Source organism: Myxocyprinus asiaticus, chromosome 14 (genome assembly GCF_019703515.2).
Source record: "Myxocyprinus asiaticus isolate MX2 ecotype Aquarium Trade chromosome 14, UBuf_Myxa_2, whole genome shotgun sequence".
In the NCBI taxonomy this organism is placed as follows: Eukaryota; Metazoa; Chordata; class Actinopteri; order Cypriniformes; family Catostomidae; genus Myxocyprinus; species Myxocyprinus asiaticus.
This window is the reverse complement of record NC_059357.1, coordinates 3,419,368-3,446,063: the sequence shown is the minus strand read 5'-3', so window position 1 is coordinate 3,446,063 and position 26,696 is coordinate 3,419,368. Positions and strand designations below refer to the sequence as shown.

General features: G+C 39.3%; 1 protein-coding gene across 4 annotated transcripts in view; it reads left to right on the top strand.

The window, feature by feature from the left end:
* LOC127451996 (junctional adhesion molecule-like) overlaps window positions 1–24,428 on the top strand; it is a 29,281-nt gene extending 4,853 nt beyond the window's left edge. Inside the window, exons 1-11 of one of the 4 annotated variants that reach the window (XM_051717109.1) lie at window positions 16,056–16,169; window positions 16,987–17,088; window positions 17,363–17,446; window positions 17,844–17,933; window positions 18,892–18,969; window positions 21,669–21,731; window positions 21,969–22,064; window positions 22,459–22,548; window positions 23,531–23,549; window positions 23,651–23,702; window positions 23,820–24,428. In XM_051717109.1, coding sequence (XP_051573069.1) covers window positions 16,136–16,169; window positions 16,987–17,088; window positions 17,363–17,446; window positions 17,844–17,933; window positions 18,892–18,969; window positions 21,669–21,731; window positions 21,969–22,064; window positions 22,459–22,548; window positions 23,531–23,549; window positions 23,651–23,702; window positions 23,820–23,885 — 774 coding nt within the window. In that variant the 5' untranslated portion in view covers window positions 16,056–16,135 and the 3' untranslated portion in view covers window positions 23,886–24,428. Of the gene's footprint in view, window positions 1–8,107; window positions 8,210–8,483; window positions 8,580–15,255; window positions 15,349–15,555; window positions 15,631–16,050; window positions 17,089–17,362; window positions 17,447–17,837; window positions 17,934–18,891; window positions 18,970–21,668; window positions 21,732–21,968; window positions 22,065–22,458; window positions 22,549–23,530; window positions 23,550–23,650; window positions 23,703–23,819 lie in introns of those variants that run through there. The other 3 variants (XM_051717108.1, XM_051717107.1, XM_051717106.1) reach the window with 3 other exon arrangements.
* Window positions 24,429–26,696: the final 2,268 nt, after the last annotated feature.

Sequence of the window (26,696 nt, the reverse complement as noted above, 5' to 3'; positions counted from 1 at the left end):
GCTCGATGTGGGGAGTAATACAAGAACTTTATCTCCCGGTGCAAATTCCTGTAGCTGAGTACCCCTATTATACAGCCGGCTTTGACGTTCTTCAGCCTGGAGCAAATTCTCCTGTGATAATTGCCCCAGTGTGTGGAGTTTTGCTCTCAGGTCAAGAACGTATTGAATTTCGTTTTTGCTGTGTGAAGATCCCTACTCCCAATTTTCCCATAGGACGTCGAGCACGTCGCGTGGTCAACGCCCATACAATAACTCAAATGGGGAGAACCCCGTGGAGGCTTGCAGGACCTCTCGAACTGCAAATAATAGGGGTTCGAGCCACTTGTCCCAATTTTGAGCGTCTTTATGCAGAAACTTACGAATCATATTTTTTAGTGTCTGATTAATTTTTAGTCCAAGCCGTCCATTTGGGGGTGATAAACGCTGGTTCGAATCAATTTAATCCCCATTAATTTGTACAGTTTGCGTAGAGAGCGTGACATAAACATCGTGCCTTGATCGGTAGATTATTCTGAAGGGTGCCTCCGCAACACTACGTGCTGAGATGTTGCGCAGAGGCACTGCTTCCGTATACTGCATTGCGTAGTCCACCAGAACCAACACAAAATGATGCCTGTGTGCCGTCACCTCTAATGACCCAACGAGGTCCATACCAATTAATTAGAAGGGGACCTCGATCAATGGAAGTAGGCACAATGGCACACTCGGGGTGGCCGGCGGATTCACCAGCTGATATTCACGACATGCTGCACACCACCTGCGGACATCCCCGTGAATGCCCGGCCAATAGAAACTGGCCATTAGACGGTTCAGTGTTTTTTCCTGCCCTTAGTGACCCACTATCGGATTATAATTACATATATATGTCATTATATAACTCTTTGGTACAACAATTGGGTTGTATCTTCCTTGTCTGAGCGTCCTGTGTCACTCGATACAACCGATCCTTGATCATTGAAAAATACAGACATGCAAGTGCAATATCTGGTTGGAGGTGTTGACCATCAATCTCTTTCACTTGGTCAAAGGCATGCCTAAGGGTCTTGTCTAGCCTCTGCTCCAGAGGGAAATCCCCTGTAGGGACTCCTCTAAGGGCTGGGGAAGCCGAGATGTCCCCCTCCCTTGCGTCATCCTGACGTGGAGCTGATGTTGATGGCCCTGGCTCCACCTCCCCAGCCAGTGAATTGCAAACCACTCTGAGACACCTTCTTACAGGACCAATCCACACTAATTTCCCTCAATAACGTAGGAAATGCCAGACAATTCATACCCAAGACAAGTGGATGGGTGAGGCGGGGACTAACTGCAGCCTCGACACTATGCTTTTATCCCCGAAATTGAATGATGACCATCACTAACGGGTAATCGTGAATATCCCCGCGTGCACACCTTACCTTCACACGCCGGCTTGTATCCAAAGCCTCAGACTGAATCAAGCTTTGGTGAATGGAGGTTTGATTACAACCTGAATCCACCAAGGCTTGATATGTACTCCCCTTTATACTCACAGGTATCTCGTACGCTCCTGCTCGATATGGGGTTGCCTGTGGCGTGTCGGGTACCCGACCAATATCTCCACCTCCATCATGGGGCATCGGTCCTAGAAATGCCCAGGTTCCCCGCAGCTCCAACAGACTTCACACCCACACCCGTGGCAGCAGATTCACCAGCCTGTGGGGGAGAACAGAGAGGGTTAGGGGAAGCCAACGGGATGAATGGCCCACAGGACCGGGGAACCGGTTTTGGTAAGGGAGTTTCCCATTTCCAGGATAAAGGAACAGGATGAGGGTAAGGGGAGGGGGAGGGAAAAGAGAGAGAGAGAAAGAGAGAAGAGGGCTTGCCAGCCCCCGGATACACCACTATATGGTCCTCGGCCAGCTGGATCACTTCATCCAGTGACATCGGAGAGTGGTACTGGACCCACTCCATCGTTCCCCTCGGCAGCCGTAAGACAAACTGTTCCTGCACCACGAGGTTGTTGACGTCATCGGCGTCGCCTTCCTCAGCTAGCAATCACCGTTGTGCAAAGGCAAACGGGCAGCCGACGTTGCTCATAGTCAGGGACCACTGGCGGTGTTGTTCCAGGCTGTGGCTGACCCGTTGCAGGGTGGCTTTCCTCAAGTCAGCAAAGTCCAGGAGGTGTGTCTACCCAGTCAGCAGCAGCAAGATATGGACCGCCCACTGCGTTCGTAGCCATTTCTGGGCTCTGGCTGTGTGCTCGAACAGCAACAGGAATTCTTCCACGTTGTCCTGAGCTCCCATCTTAGCGAGCATCATGTGTTGGCCCGCTGCTGCTGGGGTCATGACGGAAGCCCCATCCTGGGGCAACACGTTCCGCAACGCCCGCCGGTCCTCCGCTTGGACCTGAAGGAGTGCCTCAGAATGGTGTTCCTGCTCCTTCTGTTGCTCGATGAGGGCCTGGTGTTGAGCCTGTTGGATGCAGGTGAGGGACCTGATGATTTCTTCCATAACAGCGTATCCTTCCTCCTTCCTGGGATTCGGCACCAGTGTGACAAGGTTCTTGTTCTCTCTCAAGGTGGAAGCGGAGGCCAGGTGAACAGTTCTCGTACAATGCTTTTCAAACGATTTTCTTTTCAGCCCACACAAAAATGCACACACACACATAAGTTCAGGCTTGGCTGTCCTCTCCTCCGGCAGTCTGGATTGCCCTTTAAGTCCCTCTCCGCTCTCACTGCAAACACAAAACAGCTGTTAGAGGTGATTTCCCACAGGTGTCAATCCTTACCGTAATCACTCTCTCAGCCTCGCTCTCCACAGACGTTGCTCGGCCACGCCCCATCACCACATTGTCCCTTAAACAAACTTGCTTCTTTGGCTTCAGTGCAATCTTCTCCCTGTCGGTTGCAAGAGAGGGCACACATTTTCTCTCTCCTTGCACGTGCTGTGTGTGTGAGAGAGAAAGAGAGTGAGATTGTATGCTTTCATGGAACTGACTGCGGTGAGAAAATGGCACTTTTTAATGCATAAGTAAATTATGTGCCACTCTCAATACAAAGTTATCAGCAACGTAATCATGTTTTAAAAGTAACCTTTATTAACCTGATATTGTTTGCTCTGTAGTCCTGAAAAGCAATAGGATAGGTGATGGCTGTACCACCTTGGCCTGTACTGTTGCCTGCTTGTGCGTTGGTTCTGTTTACTGCAGAACCGACTGGCTGACGGAGACTTCTAATGAGTCTTAAATGTGTATTTCAGGCAGCCTACTATTTCCTTGCACAGCTGTTGAAAAATATAGGCTAATCATGTATAATTTTCTAAAAAAAATATAAAATGTGTCATTTCCTAAAAGTGTTTCTAAAAGTAAGGGGGACATGTCCCTCACCCCAGGTTATAATGGCTGTTACAGCCCTGGCTTTGTTACTTCAACGAAAATAATTTTTTTAATTGATGATTTTAATTGAAATGATTACCTGTATCATATCATGATATTAAATGTACATACTCAAATGGAATTACATACATTTATAAAATGTTCAGGGAAATGAAATGAAATATATCTAAAAAAAAAAAATACAAAGACAGACAAGTGTTATTTATTTATTTTTGTACATTTGACCACTGTGACTGTAGTGCAGTCTCTGATTGGGACAGAAATGGCAATGGTGAATTAAATGAAATAAAATACATACATATGATAAGAAAAGAACAACAGATGTAATAAAGTTCCATTAAAATATATGAATAATAATAATAATAATAATAAAAACATAAGAAAAATTAAGAGCAAAGATGTAACATTAATTATATTTTTAAAGATTAACATACTTAAAATATCAGGGGGTACTTCAATTAATCATTTAGGTCAAAGTAGTTCGACTGGCAAAATAGTTTGGGAACCCCTAAACTTAACTGAATTATAGAATGCACAAAATTAAATGCCTTTCATTCAGCTTTAAGTCAGATTCATTGAGACAACATAATTTAGTTGGATTAGGTCAAATTTATGTACTGTACTATATAGGTTTGCTAAATTCTGGGAATTTTCAAAGTTGGAAACTTTATTTGGGTAAATATATTTGATATGGTATTAAAGTTTAACTAGCATATACTAAATCAAAATGTGTTTATACAGTAGCTAGCTAGCCAGCTAACACCATTTCATTGGCAATTTAAGAGGCTAGCTATCATGGTGCTAGCTAGCTCAACTGTGATGTTGTTTCTTCTGCTTCTGCAAGCCAGTTTTCTGTGATCATACAAGAACGTAGGTTATAGTTTGATTTAGCATGCTGATTGAGGAGTGTTCATCTATTCATCTAGCCTATTTCTATTCATTTGTCCAGCATCAATTGTAAAATATTTTTACCATTCCAGAATATTCCAGTTGTTTAGCTAACTATTTATATATCTGTGCCTGGCATTGCATTAGTGTTTTTTTTACAAGCTTTTTACTAATCTTATTCTACAGAACAATGCCACATGCGCCATCTGATGTGTGGATACATTTCACCTCAGCCAATGTAGAAGGAAAGGCTGTGCAAATTTGCAAATACTGTGCAAAGACCTATGTTAAGAATGCCACAAAGATGCAGCAGAATATATCCAAGTGCCCAAAGTTTTTTTCCAATATTTCCAAAATTCTCCAGCTTAACTTCCCATGGAAAGTTTCTGGAAAGTTTCCGTAAATTTACCGGAAATGTTCCGCCCCTTTTCAACCCTAGTACTATAGCAACTTCATTAGGTTGGTCAAACTCAGTTTACTATGGTTTATTTAATTTTCTTATGTTGGTCCAACTTAATGCATTTGATTAAGTATTAATGTACAGTATGCCAAGCAAGTGTAAAGACAGTGAATCTGTTGCACTGTCAAGTTAATAGCAATTGTAGAGGAATCAAACAGCGTTCAAATAAAACAATATCACACAGAAGTGACAGTCCATTCTCAGTCTAATTACAAGTGCCATTCTTCACAAATACCAACATAACAGAACATTAAACATTAACAAGTCTCCTATACTCATCTTGCTCAAAAATGCATTAAATAACACTTATTTTCAAAACTTGCTCACCAGTCTTTGCACGCTGGTAATTGGAAATACCCTGCCCAGTGTAATCAATGCTACATTAACACCATAAAAAGTGTTTATGTAGTCCCAACTCAAATAGATTAAGTAAACTTTCATTTTACAAATTTAAATGGATCTGACACAATGAAAACAATATGGGACAAAATGTTCTAAAATTGTGTTGCTTTGTTGATTTTAATGTAAAAAGTTTCATGTTGACAGTAGGGCTGCAACAAACGATTATTTTGATAATCGACTAATCTAACGATTATTAAAACAATTATTAGACTATTCGGGCAATTATTGCAACGATTAATCATTAGCTCTTTACGGACTATTCAGCTCATGCCTTAAAAGGTTGTATTAAACATGCTTACTAACAATAAAGAGGACAAAATCATCTTTTAAAAATACCTCTAAATGACATTCACTGAATTAAAGGAAATATACTTATTACTTATAATACTTACATTTAATACAGTAAACAATTCACTGCAAAATATCTTATTGTTATCAAGTATTTTTGTCTTGTTTTCCATTTAAAATTGTCTAAAAATGCATTTACTTGAGAAACAACATGTAAGATATTTAGACTTGCTTTAAGAGAATGCATCTTTAATATAAGTGTATTTTGTATATAAGTGTATTTTTTCACTTGGTTATTCTTCTGCAAGTGCAGTTAAGACAAAATATACTTATATTCAAGATATATTCTCTAAAAGCAAGTCTAAATATCTTATATGCTGCTTCTCAGGTGAATGCATCATTTTTTAAAGGATTTTTAGGTATTTTAATTTTTATTTTTAATACTATATTCAACATTCTCAGATAAAAAAAAAAGTCCTCTGCAGTATAGCTGCTAAAGTAAATTTTGTTGCCGTGTATAATGGAGCGAAGACTCTCTCACCTTTCTGTTCACTTCAATCCATCTTTAACTCACAAAAAAAAAAAAAAAAAAAAAAACTCTCTCTCTTATAGGGCTGCACGATTATAGCAAAAATCATAATTGTCGATTATTGCCCTTGATATTGTAATCGCGATTATTAATGTTGATTAAGATATTAAATTACCGTGATGTCACAAAGTAAGCAACCGTGTGGTTCTTCAGAGTAGCAGATTTCAGTGGTGGATATGAGCTGCGTTCCAGTTTCTTTTAAGCATCTTTTAAGCATTATATTTTATTGCATTTTATATTGTAATAATGTTTGTTAAGGTAAGGCAAATAAAAATGATTTTATAATGATATCTGTGGTATAGAATAAATTAAATTATTGCTAAATTACTGCTTAAATAATTAGTCCACGTACAGTAAATAATACGGCATATTCAATATTCAAACGAATTAACAGCCGATTTAATTTGACCAAGTTACTGCGTTCAGTAAGCCCTTTGGTGGCGAGACAGGGGACCATTCATCCCGTTAGATCTTCAGTGGTGATCTTGTTCAAGTATGTTCATCGTTAGATAATTTTTAGTCTCAGTGGTTGCACTTTGGAAATTAAAAACAGTCATTTGCGATCAGAGTTTGTGCGATTCATGAAAATGTTAAATCTACCAATACCAGCTGCATGGCAAATGGGTCTTATTACAGCAGACGCGATAACAATTACGGTGATTCCTGAAATATGCTATTCATGCCATATTCTTTATGTTGGCTACACCTCCAAAACACACTTAGAACAGTTAAGCTGAATTACTTTATTGCTATTTTGTACAAATCAAATTCATATTGGCCTACTTATTAACATGACAAAACAAAACTCTTATTACATTTTTAATAAATTGTATACAGAAATCGAGCAACGCGGCAAACTCTCCCGTTACAATGACTGCTGTCACTCACTGCAGGTTTCAGACCTGCATTTCGATGCAAGCTCAACGAAGCTCCGCACAAAGTTCTGCACTCTCGCGAATGCTCTCATTAAAAACAAAGCTGTCTAATCAGCATAATAAATCAATTATTTCACCACGTCTGTGCCTTGATTAGAACGGGAGTGTTTTAGTTTTGTCGTGTTGCTCATTTGCAGTGTATTTATCATCTACATTCAAAGCGAGCGATGCAATATGCAATGAATCCAAAATAATTCCAAAGTGCTTTTCGCTCTTGTTCTGCAGCTTCTTTTCAAGTGTCAGGTGATGTTTCTTCAGTATTAATTTTTGTGTGCCACACGAACAGAGCTAGAACATAATGCAAGCATCTGGGCATTCAGACGGTTTAAAACTTGCGCATTAGGATCAGTTGTCATTACTGATAGGACGGAGGACTCATTTAAGCGGCTCTGATTGGCCATTGCCGTATCATTGCTCAACGGACATGTTAGTTATTGGTTAGAATACTCAGCCGCTGCAAAAACACGTTGTAAATAGAAACCATTGACGCAACAGGAGCAGATTTAAATTGTACGCTGTAATCGTCAGTTTTCATGATTACATAATCGTGGCAGCCGTAATCGTAATCACGATTAGTTTTTCGATTAATTGTGCAGCCCTACTCTCTTATTAATAAAGTTGCATATTGGCAGTTTTCTTCATGATAAGAAACGCACAGTGACACATATATTATGATTCAATTAGTGGCGAGCCATCGTGTTATAATCTAGCTGCAGCAAGCGCGCTTGAGGGACGAGCGTCCCCGCGACAGAGTGTGCATCGGCTGGGTGCAGTTTCAATCAAGTTTGTAGTTATTTATAGTTATTATACATGACCTGCTTCCTTATTATTTGAACTTTAATAAAGCTATAACGCATTAAATATAACTGCATTTAAGATGTAATGCCGGGTTGTTTCCTTTTAAGACACTCGATATGCAAGTTTTTCTTCACTGGAGCGGCAGGTCCAGCTCCACTTATTCCACAACGAGAGTGCTTCTGTATTTACTTATTTGTTCCCTCATACTTTGCGATCTACATTAGCTGAAGCTTTTTGGAAAGTTTAGAGTGCATCTGGACTGTGATCTGTGTTAAAATATACAATAGGCGCCTATGCACCTTTTGTGCTTGCACCCTAAATATAACTATAAATATAATAAGTTTATTCAGTCCAAATATATGCAAAGTTTTGTAACTTATGTTGGTGTTTCACAGGTTTCTCTACTTTACACATAATGGTGCTGATTCTCTGTATTGCTGCATCTGGATCTGCACTTCTGCTCTGCTGTCTGATCTACTGGCAATCAAAAAAGACAGGTGTGATCTTATTCGTAATTTTCTAATTTCCTGTGATGAAACTTTGCATGTGGCCACGATGGGAGAAAGGTGCCATACTTTGTTCCTGGCAGGCTACTCAGCCTTACAGGCTCCATATGGTTAGGATTAGGGTGGGGGTGGGGGTTAGGGTATCTGCTACCTGGCAGGAACAAATCGAGGCCCCTTTGTACTTTGGGTGCATGTGACCTGCAATCTATTGCAGTCTATTGCCAAAAGTGTCAGTTAACTGTATTATTCTGAATCTTCCATCTAGAAACCAACAGAACAGTGTGGACTCTTCAGGTTTCTCTTGTCTTTTGTCCAAACATCTTTATGTTCTTTGCCTTCATTGTCTGGGGTGTCACTGAGGGTGAGTATTGCAGTTCTGTGGTGTTGGTTTTGTTTGTGAATACTGAATATTAAATCACAATAATTGAGTGTGACAGATGTTCTGTATCTTATTGTTTTGAAGGGATATTTCACCCAAAAATGGAAATTCTGGTATCATTCATTTACTATCCCATTTGGTGTTTCAAACCCGTATTACATTTTTTTTCTTCTGTGGAACATAAAGAAATTCTTTTTCGAAAAATGTTCACAGCACGCTGATCTTTTCCATACAATGAAAATACACCACTACAGCAGGTTGTCAACCTCCAAAGAGGACAAAAATTATCTTAAAGATACCATAAAAGTAGTCCATACAACTAATATTTTTAGTTTTTTGTATGCATTTGATGGCTTTGTGTGAGGAGCAGACTGAAATAAAAAGAAATTGTTATTCGCTGAAAATCCTGATGTGTTCTTCTGCTGTTGTAGCCCATCCGCCTCAAGTTTCGACATTTTGTGCATTCTGATATTATATTCTTCTCAATACAATTGTACAGAGCGGTTATCTGAGTTACTGTCTTCCTGTCAGCTCGAACCAGTCTGGTCATTCTCCGTTGACCTCTCTCATCAACAAGGCGTTTCCGTCCGCAGAACTGCCTCTCACTGGATTTTTTTTTTTTGGCAACATTCTGAGTAAATTCTAGATGCTGCTGTGTGTGAAAATCCCAGGAGATCAGCAGTTACAGAAATACTCAAACCAGCCCATCTGGCACCAACAATCATGCCACAGTCCAAATCACTGAGATCACATTTTTTCCCCATTCTGATGGGTGATGTGAACATTAACTGAAGCTCCTGACCCGTATCTGCATGATTTTAAGTGTGCGGTGCTAGGGATTTTATACTGTAGTTTTGAGTTATTTCTTTTTTATTTTCAATTAGTGGCACTAAATAGTCTACAGCACCAAAAAAAAGAAAAAAAAAAAAAAAAGAAAACATTTTAATTGCAGGTTTTTGAGATCTTAAAGATGATACCAAGACAAATTTCAAGGAAAGAACAAATAGAAACTTTTAAAGAAAACAATAATAATAAACACAATTTACTTGGTTGCAATTAAACTCTTGTTAAAAGGTAGTTATTATCCTCCTATATATATATATATATACACACACACGTACACACAGGAGGATAATAACTACCTTTTAACAAGAGTTTAATCAGCGGTTTCTGAAGGATTTTCTTGGCATCTCCTTTGTTGCATTCAGCTGCTGAAGCCATGGTCCACAAAGACCTTACACAGGATGTGATCTCATTGTGAAATGTTACCAATCAGGAGAGGGGTTAAAAAGATTGTGTAAAGCATTAGATGTGCCATGGTATACACTGTGAAGGCTATTGTCCATAAGTGGTGTAAAATGGTGCACCACAATGACATTCCCAAAAGCAGGGGATCCTTCCAAAACTAAAAAAATAATAATAATAAAATAAGAAAACTTATCAGGGAGGCTGCTAGGAGACCTACAGAAACGTTAAAGGAGCTGCAGGAATATCTGGCAAGTACTGGTCACTCGATGCATGTGACAACAATATCCTTATATTCTTCCAATATTCTTCATTTGTCTGGGCTATGGGGTAGGGTGGCAAAAAACAAACAAACTTGCACTGAAAAACAAATGCACTGGATTTGCTTAAAAATATAGTGCATCATTTTTGCATCCCACTTTTTAAGCAAATTCCACTAGGACTTTTAAGCAACGTTACCTAAAAAAACATAGCTGGCTATGGCCAAAATAATGAGCTTCCATTCGAAAATGTTTACTTAAAATACTATGCCACGCCAGCTACTACATGTAAGGTTTTTTAACCCTAAGAGTCTCTGTTTACCCAACTATGCATTTTAAGCTCATTTAGCTCAATTGTAAGTGCTATTAGCAGCTTCAAATTCTAGGTTCTGTTCATTTACTTTCAATTAACTTTAAAATAAATGACCTGAAGAAGACTCCTCTTGGGAGCCCCAAACACCTCTGACTTGAAAAAAGGCCAATGGTAATTGGCGAGTGGAATTTGCATGCCACTCCCCCGGACATACGGGTATAAAAGGAGCTGGCTCGCAACCACACATTCAGATTTTCTCTTCGGAGCCGAGCGGTTGTGTTCAGCGAGCTGAATTACTCTCGAAAAGCTGTTGGATTTACGGCGCAATACAGCGGCTTCTCCCCCTCTTCCACTGGTGAAGTGCAGAGAATGCCCCTGGGTGCTTCAGCAGCTAAAAGAGTATATTCTTCCTACTGAAAGAGTATATTTTCCCTTCTAAAAGAGTGGCATTAACGGAGAGCGTCTTTTTAAAGATGCCTCTCCATTTGTGTGTATTTCCTGGTTACGGTCGTTACCTCTCCACTTATGATGGCCACGATCGCGGTCTTACGTGCTTGAGTGCTGCCCGCGCGGAGACAACGTTTGTGGACGAGTCATGTTCTCACTGCGGTTTTTCCTTCGTTAGAGGGAAAGACCACCCCAGCGGCTCCCTGCCTCGGTCCTTCTACCTACGGTTTGAGGCCGCATCGGTTAGCACTGGGGGCGATTAGCACTCTGCCGGGTAACTCCCCACGGACCTCCCATTCCCCCGTATGCTCGTTTGCCTAGCTGGGATGAGACCGCCGGCTCGTTTGCAGCATCGGAGAGCGGACTGTCCAGTCTGATGCTGAGGACTCGACTGGGTTCCCACCTTCGGGTGCGGTCGCCCAGTCACAGCCTGACGCGCAGCTGGCAGCCATGCTTGCCCGGGTGGCTGCGAGTGTCGGGCTGGAGTGGAACCCTCCACACCCCTGAACCCTTGCAGCCTGACAATTGGTTCCTGGGCCCGGAGCGCTGCTCACGGCCTCACCCTGCCCTGGTCCCTTTCTTCCCGGAGGTGCATGAGGAGCCCACGAGGTCATGGCAGGCACCTTTCACTGCCCGGACCCGGTCTCTGAGCTCCTGCACTCTCACTGCCCTCGATGGTGGGGCTGCCAGGGGGTACTCGGCGGTTCCCCAGGTGGATAAGGCGGTTGCGGTGCATCTGTGCCCGCAAAATGCTGCCACCTGGTGGGGCCGCCTGACACCCCCGTCCAGCACCTGTAGGGTTACGTCATCTCTGGCGACTAAGGCCTGCGGTGCCGCTGGACAGGCCACCTCCACCCTGCATGCCATGGCTCTCCCTGCAAGTGCTCCAAGCCAAGGCGCTAAGAGAACTGCATGAGTGTAGTTCTGACCCGGGATTGATGCAGGAGCTGCACTTGGTGACCGACCTTGCTCTCCGGGCGACAAAGGTCACGCCGTGGACTCTCGGGCAGGCGATGTCCACCCTGGTGGTCCAGGAGTGCCACCTATGGCTCAACTTGGTCGAGATGTGGTAAGCTGACAAGGTACTGTTCCTTGACACCCCCATCTTCCAGATCAGCCTGTTTAGCGACACCGTCGAGGACTTCACCCAGCAATTCTCGGCGGTGAAACAGCAGACGGAGGCTATTCAGCACATCCTGCATCGGCGCGGTTCAAGACCTCGCACCTCGTCTGCCTGTCACCAAGGGCGTCCTCCTGCCGCAACAACACCGGCTCCGCCGCAGCCCGCCCCTGTGGCCCGCCCCCGGCATGGAGCCACTCGCAGGAAGCAGACGCCACCCGTCTCACGGCCGGCCGCCAAGAAACCGAGGAAGGCTTCAAAGCGCCCCTGAGACGGGCAACCCAGGCACGTGGAGACCTGCTGCAGGCCTAGAGATGGTAAGCAGACCGCTCCATCCCTCAGTGGAGGGCCGGGAGGAGAATCCTTTGCCTTTTTGTTGATTCGCCACATGCGGAGCGGTTTCCTCATTCCTTTGGTCACATATCTGGTGCTCATAGCCATCGTTATCACGACCACCGGCCAACGTTCCTTTATGGCAGGTATGGCACTCCAGGGGCGGCACAAACACGGCCACACCAGGTTGGTTCCGACGGACTGCAGGGACAATATTCCTCCTCCCCCCTCCACGGTCGATCCTATGGTGGGTATCAGGAGCCAGGTAAGTGCTTCGATGTCCCGGGACTCAGCACGGCCACAGGGCTCAAGCCCGCTGCGAGGCCCCACCCACCGATACGTCCGACGAGATTGTCCCCTTGGTCCCCCTCGCCCGGAGCTTGGACGTGTGGCTTGTGGTTCCCCACCTGTAGCGATGGCTGACCCAGACCGTCCGACTTGGCTATGCAATTCAGGCCTCCAAGGTGGGCTGGGGCGTCATACGCGGCATGCAGTCTCCGGCTCTTGGACAACACTGCTGCGGGAGTGCTGTCATGACAGGTTATGCTTAGGGGAGAGTGGAGACTCCACCTCCAGGTGGTCCAGCTGATTTGGAGTCGATCTGGTCGAGCACAGGTAGACCTGTTTGCTTCCCGGGAATCCTTCCACTGCCCGCTTTGGTACGCCCTGACCGAGGCACCCCTCGGTACAGATGCGCTAGCACACAGCTGGCCTCCAGGACTACACAAATACGCATTTTCCCCAGTGAGCCTACTTGCACAGACCCTGTGCAAGGTCAGGGAGGACAGGGAGCAGGTCGTCCTGGTAGCACCCTACTGGCCCACCCAGACGTGGTTCTCGGACCTCACGCTCCTCGCGACTGCCCCCTCCTGGCGAATTCCCAAGGAAAGAAGGACCTTCTTTCTCGGGGACGGGGCACCATCTGGCACCTGCGACCAGACCTCTAGAATCTCCAATCTGGTCCTTGCACCTACGGTGGTAGACACGATCACTCAGGCTAGGGCTCCCTCTATGAGGCGTCTGTATGCCTTGAAGTGGCTTCTGTTCGCTAAGTGGTGTTCTTCCCAAAGCAAAGACCCCCAGAGATGCGCAGTCGGATCGGTACTTTCCTTCCTGCAGGAGAGGCTGGAGAGGCGGCTGTCCCCCTCCACCTTGAAGGTGTATGTAGCTGCCACTTCAGCACATCACGATACAGTACATGGTAAGTATTTGGGGAAGAACGACTTGATCATCAGGTCCCTGAGAGGCGCTAGGAGGTTGAATCCCTCCAGACCGTGCCTCATCCCCTCGTGGGACCTCTCTGTAGTCCTTTGGGGTCTACGGGGACCTCCCTTCGAGCCCCTAGAGTCAGTTGAGCTTAAGGCACTCTCTTTGAAGACTGCCCTCCTGACTGCGCTCACTTCCATCAAGAGGGTAGGGGACCTACAGGCGTTCTCTTTCAGCAAAACATGCCTGGAGTTCGGTCCGGGCTACTCTCACGTGATCCTGAGACCCCGACCGGGCTATGTGCCCAAGGTTCCCACGACCCCGTTCAGGGATCAGGTGGTGAACCTACAAGTGCTGCCCCAGGAGGAGGCAGACCCAGCCTTGGCATTGCTGTGTCCGGTGCGTGCTTTACACATCTATTTGGATCGCACGCAGAGCTTTAGAAGTTCCGAGCAGCTCTTTGTCTGCTTTGGTGGACAGCAGAAAGGGAACACTGTCTCCAAACAGAGGATCGCCCATTGGGTCATTGATGCCATATTGATGGCATATCACGCTCAGGACGTGCCACCCCCTGTGGGGCTATGAGCCCACTTTACTAGGAGTGTGGCAGCCTCCTGGGCCCTGACCAATGGCACCTCTTTGGCAGACATCTGCAGAGCAGCGGGCTGGACAACACTCAACACCTTTGCGAGGTTCTATAATCACTGAGTTGAGCCTGTCTTGTCCCGTGTATTGTCAGGTACAAGCAGGTAAGTTCCGGGACAGCTGGCCGGGTGTACCGCTTGCACATAGCACCCTTCCCCTCCCATGAGTTGAAGACATGCGCTTTTGACTCCCAGTTGTGTTCAGAAGTTGTGATCCCTGGATGATTTTCCTCCTTAGCCCTGTGGCAGGCGAGTTTGTGGAGAAACTCGCTGCCGGCCCAGTACATGTGCTAACTAAGCCCTGTACTGGTGTAGGTGCTCCACATGCGCTGGTTCCCCATAGGTGACCCCATGTGATATAACTTCCGCTAAATCGTTTTCCCTGTCAGTAAACTGCATCTTCCCCCGGTCACCGTGTTTGTAGAACTCCTCCCCCGTTGGGTAGGACATACCATGGGACTTCTCCACATGACATACTTCCGACAAGACTCGGTAAGACCATGTGACGTATTTCCACTCAAAATTTTTCCTTTTTTCAAAACCAGAGGTGTTTGGGGCTCCCAAGAGTGACCCCTAGTGTCACTACATCGACACAATGTCTCGTTCCCTCCATCAGGGAACGGAGGTTACGAAAGTAACCAGGACGTTTCATCTCAAACTGACATGATAAATATTATATATTTTTCTTAAGAAAACTTTTTTTTACAAATTATATGAACTTAGAAATAGATTTTAGTAGGTGACAGCAGTAATAAGAGCAGTCTCAGTGCATTGGCATTATGGACTGTCTGTTCCAGTTAAATATATGACCTAGGCTATTGCTTATTAGAAAACTAAAATAAAAAAACTGTTATTGTCATTTTTATTTCATTAAGTAAAATAAATAGTCTTTTCTTAGTTTTGAAGTATAAATATAAAATGCACTTTAGTTTCAGTTTTTTCAATTATGTTTGTTTTGATTTTCAGTGAACAATTTTATTTTAATTTCCAATAAAGTAAAAATGATGTTCTCTCAACAGACTCTTCAGAACTTTTACACAGCATAATATACTGTATATAACTAACACCCATCTTTAAAAATGTGTTCCAGGATTTCTGAATGAGACTGTCCCATGCTGTGCTCTTTATATTTTGAGGCCTGTGATGTTGCTGTGGGCTTTGCCCTTTTTAAATTATCTTCAAGGTATGTTTTAGTTTGAATGATTTTCCTTTTAATAAAGCAGACTGGTAAATGCTTTGATTTGATGGCCAAATGTTAAGCTTTATTGCATTTAAATATTTTCATAAAGTACAAACATTTAAGAGTGTTTGTGTTATTATTGTGGCAATCTATTCAATCTGTAGCTTTTCATTATTTTAAATTGGTGTATCAAACATTTTCTGTTTACAGACGATATTAAAACATGGATTAGGTTTTCACGTATAGGAAGAGAATTTGCTGTTTTAACAATCGTTGTTTATTCAGGTAGGTAAATCAAATATTACACTGCATTAGTCATGTTCATTATAATTGTGAAATATATCACATTTTAGGAAACTAAAACATTGTGGATGCCAGAATTGTAAATATGCAACATTCTTTAGTAGTTTACAGACAATAAAAAATGATTAATGATTTGTATTTCTTTATACGCATGCATAACAGCTGCTTGTATAGATTCATGTTAGTTGTAATCTCTCTGAAGGATAAGCAGACAGAAAAAGCACTATTTAATTAGTCCAAATTGTACAATATTTAATGAGATTTAAAACTGGTATACAAAGATTTCTTTTAAAAACACTTTAACGTTGCTTCATATCTGTAATTGTATTGTACGTAATTTATCCTGTATGTATATATATATATATACATATTAATATTTATTTTAACACATTCCTTTGCCAGTTCTCTTTGCATATACCTGGAAGAAGATTGCACATTATACTAAGCATTTTGACCTCGCATATTTTCTGCATTATGTGGGGGAATTATGTTACTTTTGTGTCTCGTTATCTTCAGTGGAGGTAAGAGTTTCTGTATTATTTGTTTCCAGCTTTCCATGAGTTATTATAGCTGAGAAAATGTTAACAAATAAAATAAAATAAAAGAGTGCATGTAATTTTGTTTATTGAGATAATTATCATTAAATAGTTTATTTATAGAACTTTATATAATTTCCAATGGGTTTTTAACTTTTCAGAATAGTGTTTTTGGAAATATAATTAAGGTCTGTGGTTAATATTGCTTTAGAAACTTTACCTTATGTTCTTTAAAAGTTACACAGTGAAACTTGAATTTTAAAACAGTTTTTTTTTTTCATATGTAAGTTGCTACATTAGAACTACAACTACTTTAAAATGAATAAAACTGGAAATGCTGAGATATAAAAGAAAATGTAAAGGAGTTTTTCACATTGTTGTTGGTTTGGGCTGGTGCGCGGATGACTGCTGCATTGAACTGTTCTGCCATCATCTCTGCTTTCTCTCTGCCCTGTTTGCTGCAATGCGGCTCTGTCATGGACGATCTGTGGTGTTGAAGCTGCGGGTCGTCACTGTTTGTTCATCATATATTTGTTGTTCAGAATCCATCAAGTGTTGTCATTCTCTTGATTTGTAAACATGGCTGGTCAAATGTTAATGCACTCATGTTACAGTGATTTCTGAGTGGCCCATTTTTGTTGCTCAGTTTCTAAAAATGGTGTGAGTGGACTGAAGAGGAAACTGAATTATGACTGTTAGAGTATATCTTCATCAAATTCTTCTATCAAGAGAGCAAAGAAAATACTCTTTTTGTGATGTACCCTCTTTAATGTTAGTGTTTTTATTGTTTTTTTTTTTAAAGGTTTTAGAAGCAAAGCACAAAAAATGATACATTACAGTTTGCTATGTTTGGTTCCTGTGCAATCGTTTTATATGATATCTTCATTTGAAACTTCCAGTGAGGGTAAGAGACTCTCAGTGGAGAGTAAAATGCAATTCTTTCATGATTATTCATTAATGTGATGACACTAATAATCCATAATAACTTTGTGAAATATATATATAATGTAATAAACAATTATGTGTCATACTTCCATAACAAGTAAATGTACCTTATTTTACTATTTTGATTAAGATCCGGCCAATCAGATTTTTATGTACATGTTTATGTTTTTGAACTTTTCAGTAATCAGATGGTGTTTAATGAAAAATAATGGACCATTATTCTCTTCTTTTAGCTCTTGGTATAGCTGTTCCAGTTGTTGCACTGGTCCAAATCCTATTTGTCCTGTTTTTAATACTTCTTCATGCAAGCCGTAGCAGTAAGTACATAATGAAATGATTTTTTTCTCATTACTGTAACTGTGTATCAATGATGACAGTATCTGTTAATGTTTACACATCTGTCAGTGTATGAATGAATGTGACTCAGTGTCTTAAATGATTTTGAATGTCATACTGTTGAATAAAAGTAGAAATACAATAAACTTTGGTACTAGAAGTCTTTAGTAATGAGAATCATTTCTCAGCAGCATTTTAAAATGCTTGAATTCTTGAAAAGACAGTTTCCAGTTTAACTTTATGATCTTCTACCTGATTGTCACTTTAATATTTTGGCCTCTTATTATTTGTACGTGCTGACAACAAATAAACAATTGACAAGTTATTTCAAAATGGACTTTGAAAGTTTAATCAATGTGTTTTTTCTTCTAGTTACAGTTCTGACCAGAAGATGGATGTTTGCAGTAGTTCTTCTGGATGTCGGAATGGCATTATTTGTTCATCTAAGCCGTTTGAAAATGGAGAAAGGTTTGCTATTACAGTTTAAAACATTTCAATTAACATTATAAAATGAATTTAAAAATTATAATTCTAATATTCTTCTGTTTTGTGTTCTTTAATAGTAGATTTGTCATGTTACGACATTTAAATAGCTTCTTTTATTAAAGACCACATATTGTTTTCAGTGAGGTTGAGATTAGGACACTTGAGGCTTGGACTGGGACAGTGATCATTTTAATAGATTTGAAGTGTTAATTTAGTGCAATAAATAATATGAAAAATAACACAATTAATCTTGTCCCTGACGTTACGTACTGTAGATTCTCTGTGAGGAATTCTTCTACCATCGGAGCAATTCAAGTTCTAAGTATCCAAACGTCTAGATGTTTTTGTGAAGTTAACCTGACACAACTTAATAAAAATGCGACATTTAGGGTGCAAGATGCTAAAAAACATACTGTTTTTGTTAGCTACAAAAGCGCAAACGGAGCGTGTCCTGTGAGAGATTGACCAACTCAACTGAAAAATAAACTGCTGTATAGGTCAATAATACGCCCATTATTAATGAGATGGAAATAAAAGAAAAAATTAATTTAATTAAAACAATTATAATTTTGTACTGTCTAATCAATGCTTTGTGTGTTCCCATAACAAAATAGTTTGAATGATCTGAATTATATTCATCTTATATTTCATATAATTGTTTTTAAAGAATTTTTATACTAAATTATCTTTATTTGGGGGCTTTTTCGGTAATAATTGATATATGTGATTATTTGTGATTAATTAATCAGCACATCTTGGAATTTGATTAAATGTTTTAATCGATTGACAGCCCTCATTCTTAACAACATGAACTAAATCAAGATCAACTACTGCACACACTTTACTTACTGGATGATAGAACTTAGTTATCTACTTTATTAATTTGATGAAGATGTTGTGTTAATCAAAATTAAGTTCTGCTGTTTGTTTTAATTCACAGATTTCTATGGATGGACATGTGTCATTTTATTTCTCCAAGTTCTGTGGATGTTGGCATTATATCAAGACAGTGTGTATGGTAATGTATCACTAAATTCTGAATAAACTGTTGCCATGTGGCCTTTCATCACACTTCACTGTACATATAGTTATTTTAATTTCAAACCAAAATGACAGAGTCACATGGGAAAGATGTCTTTCTTACATGTTTAGATGTGGTATAATTTAACTAATGCTTAAAGGGATAGTTCACCCAAAAATGAAAATTTTGAAAATTACAGTTCATTGTTTACTCACCCCTGTGTTGTTATTTGACTTTCTTTCTGTTTCTTAACACCAAGGGAGAAATTGTGAAACAAAAAATTGTGCTCAGTGTTGTCATTAAAAGGCAGTTTATGGTGATTTTTATAAATGGTGAATATAAGTGATTTCAGCACGTATACCCAAGTTCAACAAGCTTGCATTTTTTACTTTAGCCAAGCAGAGAAGGTCATGTGTCAGCCCCACCAGAATACCAATCAGTTTAAAAAGCAGTGTAGATTATCACCACCTACTTCATTAAGTTAAGTCAACTTAAAAACTGATGAAAAAAACAACAAAAAAAAACCTAACATTTACAGCAAAACATCATTAATAACATGAAATAAAGCTAAAGTATTTATTAATTTTAAACAACAATAGTTACATACTGTATGTCGCCATGCTTTCACCAAACACACACAAATACATTCAAGCGCAAGGGATTATGGGTATTGCTGCCAGACAAATTAATTCTCCAGTTGGCAAGCTCAGTATTCCACTTTACATACGATAACAAAGTTTCCACAGAAAATCCATTAAATGGACAATCCAGTGCAGATATTGTGCAGTATGATGTCTACTAGTAAGGTCAATAGAGCAATCCAACATCCTGACAAAAATATTATTTTACAATATTTACATATCATAAAAATACATTATATTAAATAAGAAAATATTCCTTGTCAAATGATCAAGCCAAATGACCCGTGATAGCACACTTCTGGCAATAATAAGCAGGGGGAATGATTCTGCCACAAATGGCTTCCTCACTTATCAAACTGAGCACGCTCATTAGCCTGTAAGTTCTCCCTTTAAGACCGAACTTTACATTGTACAGTGTTTAAAATTTTAAATTGATCAAACTGAATGGCATAAAAGTTCACCTTATTGATTAATCTTAACTTTCTCTACATTAGATAGTCCAAACAACTTTTAAAATAGTGTTTGTCTGATGAAACAGAAGTTAGATATTTTAATCATTTATCGTTATCATTAATCATCATTTACTCACCCTCATACAAAGCAAGTGAATGGTGACCAGAACTCAGAAAGTCCAAAAATCACATAAAGGCAACATAAAAGTAATCCAAACGTCTCCAGTGGTTAAATCCATGTCTTCAGAAGCGATATGATAGGTGTGGGATGAGAAACAGATCAATATTTAAGTCCTTTTATACTCTAAATCTCCACTTTAACTTTCACTTTTACATCTGAAAGTCACATGTGGTGCCTGTTTAGTTTCACTTTCAGATGTGAAATGAAACTTAAAGTGGAGATTTAGAGTAAAAAGGGACTTAAATATTGATCTGATTCTCACCCACATCTATCATATCTCTTCTGAAGACATGGATTAAACCACTGGAGTCTTTTAGATTACTTTTATGCTGCCTTTATGTGCTTTTTGGACCTTCTGAGTTCTGGTCACCATTCACTTGCATTGTGTGGACCTACAGAGCTGAGATATTCTTCTAAAAATCCTCATTTGTGTTCTGCAGAAGAATGAAAGTCATACACATCTGGGATGGCATGAGGGTGAGTAAATGATGAGAGAATTTTCATTTTGGGTGAACTATCTCTTTAAAGTATATATGAACATGCAAGGAGGGCAGGATGGTGGCCTAGTGGCCACAGCGAGAAGGTCTTGGATTAGAGTCTTGGCCGAATTTCTATAGTGTCTGATAACCTTGTGTGACGACCAGACTGAAATTCAACTTATTATGCACTGGAAGTCTATAGGAGATACAGTATATCACTGAATACACTCATGGCAGGTGTGTCTTGAATGGTTTATATGTTACTATTCAAAAAAAGTTTCTCTATGGGAAAAACTAAAGTAATTTTTACTTCTGTCCGGAATCCGACTGGTGCACTATATTGCTGTGCTCATCGTATAGTGTTGTTGTAATGTGTCCCATATATAATACGTACACAGCAGTGAAGTGGAAGCTACCTTCAGATTTAACTTGCTATGCTACAAGCTTCTCATAATTTAAAGCACAAACTACTCATTTGAAAAATACTTCGCTACACCACAAACTTACAAAAAGTTTACAATCTACATAAAAAATGACAATTATTTTATGAAAAATAAAACCATTGAAAATATGATTATTATAAATGAATAATGATAATAATCAATTATTTTTACAAAAAAGACTGTCTTGTAAAATCTGTGCTGAAATATATAAATGTTTATATATTGACATTTCTCAATTTAGTCAAGTGTTTTCTTCAGTTCTAAGGTGTTGAAAATCATGTACATAGTTTTCAAAGAATTTAATATGTTGCAAACATCAAATTCCCTCCATAACAGAATAATAGAAGATCTCTGAATGAGTGAAGGAAGCTGTGAACTGGAATAATAAATATATTGTTATTAGAACAGATGTGTGTCTTGGGGCCACCAGAAGACAAATCCATATATTCTGCTTTTCTTTATATCTCCTCAAATTTCATATTTCAATTTTGTTTTAACAGTGGCTGAACATGCAGGAGAACAGAGACAACAGACTGAAATGGGCCAACAAGGATCAAATCTGTGTAATTAGTGATTACTACTACTACATAATCCTTTAAATTGTTCATTTCATTCATCTAAAATTTACAAGATTTAAAAAATAATAATTAATAATAACAAATACCTAATTATTGCATTTATACAATAAAGAAAACTGTAGTATTGCTGGGGAAATAAAAAGAGAGATATACAAAGGTAAATAATAAAAGCTAATAATATGAATATTTATCATTTGATATTTTGTGGATTTTTTGTTACAGTGTCTCTCTGTAATGTATTCATGTACATGTTTGGAGCAGTTGGTCTCATTTTGTTGAACTCTGTTACACTGATAGCAGAACTGATTCAGAAATCAGGTGAGTGAACATTTAATATCATACAGTATTTTTATGTTGATTACACAGAATGATCTTAGTCTGCGAATGTAATGTATTCAGTGACTTACTCAGCAACCAATGAGTGCAGTGTGTTTTATCTCTCTAGTGTAATTATTCATGTTGTGCTTTTCTACAAGTCCTCTTGAGTGTATCACTGATAGTGAAACAGTGCTGATCATTCAGTGAGGTCTACAGAAAATGTACAATATAAGTATACCTTGTTGCATTGTTGGACATAGACATTAAACATGAACATATTGCATTAATATATTTGATCTTGTTTTACCCATTTTTTAAACGCACTGAATATCCTTATCTTTAAATTATAATTGCCTTCATCTTTGTGTAATTCATTCATTTTTGCAATTTCTAGAACATGGCGAGCGTGCATTGAAGGATCTGAGAGTCATTGTTTTTCCATCTGAATGTGTTTTTGTCTTATATTGGTTTATGTTCAATTTCTGTAAGTATCTTTCAAATCATTTTTTAAGATGTGTTTTATTTTTACATTCAATGTTTCTCTACTTTTAGAAAACTTTAAATGGATTCACATTTCTCACACGTGGACTGTGTTTGTGTGTGCTGACTTGCTGTAAAGCTGATTGATTGACAGTTTATTAACTGAAATACTCTATTAATTAAAGCAGTCCTTTCAGTAATTAATGCTACACATTTTAATGTAAAAAGATATTTTTGAAGGAGGTTTAATGGTGTGAAAATAAGATATTTCAGAAGGAATTTCACAGTCTGATTTAGTTTGTATGTTTTTGCTGTTGTTTAACTGATATGTAGAAAAGACCGGGGCTAGTTGTCACATAAGGAAGTTGTCACATGGGCTATATTTAAGTAATGTTTAAATAGAGTAATTAGAACACTTATTGTGTGTGAATTCTACCGCTCAAAGTAAAATTTCAATATTATTATATTTTTGTAGTTACTGTTGGGTAAATAAGTGAATGCAATATAACTACACTGACATACATTCCTACAAGGGTAAATTATATATTGAAGGTTGAGCAAAAGTTTAAACTCTGGGACAATTTCATAAATGTCAGGGCAAGCTGTCACAATTATATTTGTGCAGGTTGTCGCATGTTTTACAGCAAATGTCATAATTTTCTTACAATTTATCAATTGCAATATTTGTTGTCCAAAACAATGGATTGATATTTGTGTACTTTACCTTTTCCATTTTCCTGTTTCATGAACTGGTTTGTTATTCATAATTGTTTTACCATCACATACTGCTGAAAATACATTTTTAGGCTGTTTAATGCAAGTGTAGATTTTAAGAGAGGTGTAGATTTACATGAAACCTTATTCGAAAAGGTTAACATGAACAGTATTTATATATTATCTATATATTAAACTGTAGATATATAACCTATATATTAATTCTCTCACTCTCTGTGCTGTTTTTCTGTCTAATGGCTCTAATTACATAGGGAAACCTAGAAAACCTGTGTAAGTTCACATTTTCAAACCTTTAATATAGTTATAATACAAATTGGTGTACATCAGTATTTAGTCTGTAACAGTGGTTTAATTCCAGTTGTCTTTTACAGATCTGTAAACAATGGAGCAAATGTTGTTCAAAGATACAGACATAACCGTGGGGTAATGTATAGTTTATATACCATGTATCTGATTATCTCCAGATTAATTATTACATGTATGAAAATAAAGTGATGTAGACATTTTTTTAATCTCATGCATGTCTTTTCTTGAACGCAGAACACAGCAGAGATTCATGAAATTCAGAATCTGTCTTCACCAGATACTGGGGTTTCAAAGAGATAATGAGTGAAACTGATTGATCTGATAACATGATGAATCTCTCAGCAGTTCACCTTGAAAAACAAGATGAGAGTCAAGATCAATTTTGCATTTGTAAAGCAGAATGTGTGGTGAAATAAGTTACTATTTCTTAGATAATGCTTTATTGATGTTTGAGTCATTTATCAGTTTACAGTTGTGTCCGACAAAGTCAAAAATGCATTTCGCTACACTGAAACTGAGAAAAATGGCTTCAAAGTTGTGTATTATAAAAATAGTCTCATGCTGTTTTCTCTAAAGCTCAGTACAGTTGAGTCAGATTTGTCTGTTAAACTGTTCAGATGAGAAACTTGATTTCAGCCATAACTTTTGAAAATGTTGATGCAGTATTTGCCAATCTTTGTATTTTATGATGTTTTATTATTTTTCTAATATTCTGTCATTTTGGCATTAGGATGTCATACATAAAGTAATATTCATGATCCAAGACTTCACCATTATTTATAAAATCATTCCTGTGGGGTGGATCACCCTTGTGTAAAATAAAACTTTTTTTTTTCTAATCTCTGATATGACTCCTGTGAGTGTACATTCATTTTAAACATATTTATATTTATTTAACATTTTTGAGTGTTTGAAGTGTTGGCAACTGTTGGCATTTGTTGGGGCGGTGTGTCAACTGGCCTTAACTTTCTGTGTACTGTCTGTGCTGTGCTGATTCAATTAGGTTATACAGTATTTCTACTTGCCCTGACCCAACACAAAAACAGATTTAAACACATTTAAGATTTGAGATTTGTCAGCCAACACAACTGTTGCACTGGAACAACTGGGTGAGTTAACAGGTAAATTAGAAAAGCTTTCATTTGTGTTTTATTGAATTGTTTAGTGGCAATTTTAATTTGCATCTCCACATTTTTACAGTAAAGTGAGTCTTACTCGGTTTTGCGCTTGTTTCTGTGTTTGAAATATATCAAATACATATTTGCTGAAATAACAAGGGTGCATTGTTTTTTACCAAAACATGCCACTGAGATGACAATAATGAGGCAATAAATCACAGCACTACTGTAGCAAAGGTTCTCAAAATCTATTCAGTGTAAAGAAAATCTTTCAAAGTACAACACAAGAGGGCACAATTACAACACAACTGGATCGAATGTTACTACAGTGCAAGAGCAATTTTCTTTCACAATTATGAGCACACAGTGTGAACACTGAAGTATTGATACTAGAGTTATGAATCTCTACACTTATAAACACATGACATTTATAAGAAATTGTGTGTTCAGTGTCTCATTGTAAGTAACACTTGCAAACATTCAGCAGTTTCATTCAACAAAACTGAATGAGGCAGCTGAGCTCCATTCTGTCATAAAGAAAAACATCATACAATTACTATTAAAGGCTGAATTACAGTATATGACTTAAGATCTGAACAGATTTTAAAATACTAGACATCACACACTTGCCAGCTATGTAAATGACTTTGTAAATGACTACAGACAAAATCTTGGTATGGCACACTGAACGACTGAGGATAACACACTACCCGAATGTCAAGTCATTTCCAACACAACAACCTCTTGGCTCTAAAATATCAGATATGTCCACTGTAGCTCTCAAATCTCATTTGTGTAACACAAACACGACAAGTGAGCCTATGGTATCGAGACCATTTATAATATGTGAGTCTGTTGTATCGAGACCATATATAATATAAGATATATCTAATAACTAATATATCTGGAAGAATCTATCCGTTAATCAGAATCAGAATCAGAATCAGCTTTATTGCCACGCATGCTTACACATACAAGGAATTTGTCTTTGTGACAGGAGCTTCCAGTGTACAACAATACAAAAACAGCAGCAAGACACAGATAATAATATAAAATAAAAAATAATTATACACATACGTACAGACACACACATACATACATACACACATACACATAGGTAGTGCAAATCTAATACAATCTGTTATCTGTTATGTACAGTGCAAATGTTTTTTTTTTTTGTTTTTTTTTTTAGAGGAATGAAATGGCAGAAGAGGTTGGATGTGTTGGATAAATATAAAAAAGACTAAACTGTGTATTGCACATAGTTATTGCTCAATGGGGCAATTTTAACTGTTCATGAGATGGATAGCCTGAGGGAAAAAACTGTTCCTGTGCCTGACGGTTCTGGTGCTCAGAGCTCTGAAGCATCGGCCAGAAGGCAACAGTTCAAAAAGGTAGTGGGCAGGGTGAGTGGGGTCCAGAGTGATTTTTCCAGCCTTTTTCCTCACTCTGGAAGTGTATAGTTCTTGAAGGGGGGCAGGGGGCAACCAATAATCCTCTCAGCAGTCCAAACTGTCCTTTGTAGTCTTCTGATGTCTGATTTCGTAGCTGAACCAAACCAGACAGTTATTGAAGTGCAGAGGACAGACTCAATGACTGCTGAGTAAAACTGTATCAGCAGCGCCTGTGGCAGGTTGAACTTCCTCAGCTGGTGAAGGAAGTACAACCTCTGCTGGGCCTTTTTCACAATGGAGTCAATGTGTGTCTCCCACTTCAGGTCCTGTGAGATGGTAGTGCCCAGGAACCTGAATGACTCCCCTGCTGCCACAGTGCTGTTTAGAATGGTGAGAGGGTCAGTGTCGGTGGGGTTCCTCCTAATGTCAACAATCATCTCCACCGTTTTGAGCATGTTCAGCTCAAGGGTGTTTTGAGTGCACCAAACAGCCAGCTGTTCAACCTCCCTTCTGTATGCAGACTCATCATCATCTCGGATGAGGCCGATGACAGTGGTGTCATCTGCAAACTTCAGGAGCTTGACAGAGGAGTCCTTGGC